Source organism: Nicotiana attenuata, chromosome 5, assembly GCF_001879085.1.
Source record: "Nicotiana attenuata strain UT chromosome 5, NIATTr2, whole genome shotgun sequence".
Lineage (NCBI taxonomy): Eukaryota > Viridiplantae > Streptophyta > Magnoliopsida > Solanales > Solanaceae > Nicotiana > Nicotiana attenuata.
The window spans coordinates 33,918,549-33,922,881 of NC_031993.1; the positions used below are offsets into that span (position 1 = coordinate 33,918,549).

A 4,333-nucleotide genomic window follows, 5' to 3' on the forward strand; every position below is an offset into this window, starting at 1 on the left:
CAAGTAGCAATTAAACTAATCAAGTGCTAATTCTCTCAAGTCAAGGTTAACCACGATACTTACCTCACTCCGCAACCAAATCAATCAATCAACCACGGCCTTGCCTTTTGAACAAGACTCCATACCAACTGAATCTAGCCAATTATCGATCAAACAATTCAAAATAAGCTTTAGAAACTACCCACGAATGAAAAAGGTTCAATTTTGATCATTTTTTAAAAAATCAACGAAAGTCAACCCAGGTTCGCTTGGTCGAAATTCGAGATTCGGACCAGAATCCGATTACCCATTCACCCCCAAGCCCGATTATGTGATTTATTCGAAATCCGACCTCAATTCGACGTCGAAATCTCAATTTTACAAAACCCCTAAATTCTACCCAAAACCCCTAATCTCTACCATGAAAATCCTAGATTTGATGTTAAAAACTCATGAAAGGTAATAGGGAATTGATAGGAAATAAATTAGAGTTGCTTACCAATGAATTTGGGAAGAAAGGGTTCTTCAAAAATTGCCTCTAGAGTGTTTGTGGTTGAGAAATGGTTTAAAATGAGCTAAGTCTCGATTTTCCTCTCTTTTACCCAGCTGCAGGTATCACAAATGCAAAACACTGATTGCAAGTGCAAACAATGTCCCTAGCCTACTAAAGTCGCAAACGCAAAAAAATACCGCATTTGCGATACACCCCTTTATCGCAAATACGGTCAAAGGTTTGTAATTGCGAACCCGACTAAGTCGCAGTCGCAAAAGCGACCAAACATTCGCAAAAGCGATCCACTGAAGTCCGCACTTGCGAACGTTTTTTCGCATATGCGAAGACTGCCCCGCCCATCCCTTTTTCGCAAATGCGAGATCGACTTCGCAAAAATAGAGCTCGCATTTGCGAACATGTCCTCGCAAATGCGAAACCTGCAGATTAACACCAGAAATTGAAGCACACCAGCTATCTCAAATCATCGAAAACTCATCTGATACACATTCGAAACTCGCCTGAGCCCCTCAGGCTCCAAATCGAGCATGCACATAAGTGTAATAATATGATACAAACTTACTCGCTTCCTCAAATAATCAAAATAACATCAAATAACAAGAATCGATCCTCAAAACTCAAGAGTTTAAACTTGAAACTCACAAATTTTCATATAACGCATCGAAATGCGCTAGGGTCACCCTGGACCCCAACCAAACGTGCGTACAAGTCCAAAAATTTCATACGAACCTAACAGAATAGTCAAAACACCGATCGGAGGTCGTTTACCAAGAATGTTGAACGTGGTCAACTCAAGTCCCATTTTAAGCCTAAAATCACTTTTTCTTCAAATTTTTATGCAAAAACTTTCCGGAAAACAACACGGACCACACACGCAAATCAAGAAATATCAAATGGAGCTCATAGAGGTCTCGAAACACGAAAATAAAGTTTAGTACTCAAAACGACCTATAGATCGTCACACAAACAATATCTTATTTATAACCTCCATAGTACATCAAGCAAATCTGCAAACTCAAATTTGGCCTCATGGTCATGGTTGAGTACATACTCTATTCCTATATAACAGAGCCAGAGACTTTACGACAGTGATTAAATCCAAACCACACACCATTTGGTAGAAACTTATTATATTTAAACGTAATAACAGGACGATTTGGACCATACACCTTCACGCTCTCTGGTTTCCAGCCATCTGATCCAACCCTCAACAAGTTAAGGTAGCAGATCTCATAAGTACATGGGCCACGTATCTGAAATGTATCCGTAGAGCACCTCTCGAAAATCCTTGACGATGGGTTATCTAGTCTTGGTGCATACACCTGTAGAGAACATTCACATACAATTTTCAGAAATCTCATTTGGTAAAATGGGTTTGGTCTTACATGTTTGGTTCAAGGCAAATTAAGAGTTGTTCCAACAACCAGAGGGTGGGAATTGATCTCTATTCCTCTTGATAATTAACTTAATATTCAACCAAGTGTACCATTCACCCTTCTTGGAACATGAGTGCCAACAGTTAATATTATATCAATTTTAAAAAATATGTACATAAAATATTACGTAAATAACATGAGTTCACGTGCCCCATATTTTTGTCTATAAATCAGCCCCGGTTCCAACACCCCAAAAAGAAAGTTAATACAATGAGTATTCAACCCATTCTCTTCAAAAGATTTTGGAGTTAATTTTCAAATGGTCATCCAATTTCAATTGAAGATGCAGTCATCTACAGCAAGATTTAACAAAAAAAAAAAAAAAAAACCAAAGAAGAATGGAAGTGGCACTTGATTATTTTCATTCAATTTGCTGAAACGGGTGAATCTAAAATTTAATCTATATTGTCTGTAAGGCTATTCTGGGTAACTTACTTTACTTCCTCTTAATGGGAGAATTGCAGTGATCAAGATTTGAGAAAATGAAGGCTGCATATTGCCATTCCCTCAATTGGATTTAACTAAGAGACCCATCAAGAAGAAGAAGAAGACCCATTACTTTGAGTATAGATTTGGAATTACAGGGCGTTTACCTCAAAGCCATAAGCATCTCCAAAAGCAATACTGACTTTGTCTCTGGTGTATTTAGGTGAAGAACAGCTTGTTTTGATGGTCAATGTGTATGAGCAGCTCCTTGCAGTAGCTGCGCTCTGATTTCTCAAACAAAGACATGGTATTATTAACACGAGATCCTGATGAAATTCAATATGAAATCTTACTTTCTGTAATTGGATGTAACCTTTTATTAGTTACCTGATTGGTGTTGATGGTGAAAGATCTGAAAACATGGGGTTTTGTTGGAGTTGAAGCAATTGATCTTGCTTGCGAGAAAGTGAAGAAAGCAGCTGCGATGAGGATTAGGAGCAGCAGGACCGCAGAGTTTCTTCCACCCATTTTTTGATAATTGTTTCATTACTATTTTGACTTTTAATAGCCTCAACAGCTCCCTTTTTTATTTTTTAAGTATGACTATAATGTTTTCATGGCTTTTAAAATATTTTGAATTGCTAATTATTTCTGTGACTTATAATACTTTTTAAGTGAAATACATAAACAGTCCCTTTAAGTTGTCCACAACGATCATATGAACACCTTACCTTGTTACATGATCAGATAAACACCTTTGCTTGGTAGAAGTATATTTTCTTAAACCCCTTATGATAACCTGACAAATTTTGTGGGTTACACTCAGATCTAAGCGCGTGAAAATCTTTAGAATTATATTTATCTTTTTTTTTTCTCCCTAAAATCAATGTGGACCCCGCCTAATTCTTAGACCTTCTCCTTCTCCAATTTTCTCCTCTGCCGTCCTCTGCCCCAAACTATCTTCTCTACCTTCCCCCTCCGTGACTAAAAAAAAAAAAAATTAAGGACACAACTTCCATCACCAACACAATCGTCGTCCACCATTAAACAAATCCAAAAATAATAAATCTCCTCTATTACACCACCACATAACCACTAACACTTCCTTCAATCTCCCTTATTCACCCCAAATCTGAAAATAAAAAAGAACCTATCTAAAACTTTCTAATTTCACCACAATTTTGATATGACAATGGTTCTTTGTTGGTGAAAATATATTAATCAGGTGAGTTGAGACGGTTTCTTATTCAGTTTTGAGAAAGAAAAAAGAAAAAGAGAGTGAAGGATGCTTCAAAGCACAACAACAGAATATGAGATGATAGAAGAAGGTAGAAGTATTAGGGAGAGGTGATTAGGCAGTACATGATGCAGCTTCAACTTATCAAGGATATGACCCTTGATAGAAGGGTGTGGAGGTCGAGGATGTGACGACCCAATTTAAGAGCATGATCGGCGCTTAAGAGCTAGTGCCCCCAAGTAAGCCTCATCGATATTCTACAGAAAATCGGACAGAGTTTCTCCAATTTAGGACTATCAAAAAATTTACCTTGTCTCAAAAATTAACAGAACCAACCTATCTCAACCAAATATCTCATAATCTCATCAACTAATGAAACAGTTATTCACAACTGTTAATCAATCACTTGCAACACAGTAATCTTAAATTCATCTCCAAAACACTATAAGAGAATCTAATACTAGTCATGGGTCTAATAATTAACGAATACTCATGACACTAATAAAATAACTATAGAGCGACTCTAAGAGTTCAAAAGGAGAGAACATAGAAAATAAATAAACTCTTCACTCACACGAACAAATGCGGGGTTCACCAGAAACTATCAACTCGTGTACTCTAATTAACGAAATTCTCGCTCGCGTCAACTGATGTCTCTGTGAAAAAAATAGCGAGGAGTGAGTCGCTAGCTCAGTGAGTAATAAAACTTAGCCACAACCGTATTTAATGGGGACAAGTCAGAAA

General features: G+C 37.2%; 1 protein-coding gene across 1 annotated transcript; it reads right to left on the reverse strand.

The window, feature by feature from the left end:
- Positions 1,405-4,058, reverse strand: LOC109225622. The gene is made up of 3 exons (XM_019390358.1): positions 2,740-4,058; positions 2,520-2,636; positions 1,405-1,812 (listed from the first exon to the last, which is right to left on the reverse strand). Exons 1-3 carry the CDS (start codon positions 2,878-2,880, stop codon positions 1,549-1,551), a joined length of 522 nt encoding a protein of 173 aa, XP_019245903.1. The 5' UTR covers positions 2,881-4,058; the 3' UTR covers positions 1,405-1,548.

Coding starts and splice junctions, on each gene's coding strand:
- LOC109225622 (XM_019390358.1), bottom strand. CDS start 2,880: ATGGGTGGAAGAAACTCTGCGGTCCTGCTGCTCCTAATCCTCATCGCA. Junction 2,637..2,739: donor TCACCATCAACACCAATCAG/GTAACTAATAAA, acceptor TTGAGAAATCAG/AGCGCAGCTACTGCAAGGAG. Junction 1,813..2,519: donor GAGATGCTTATGGCTTTGAG/GTAAACGCCCTG, acceptor TGTTCTCTACAG/GTGTATGCACCAAGACTAGA.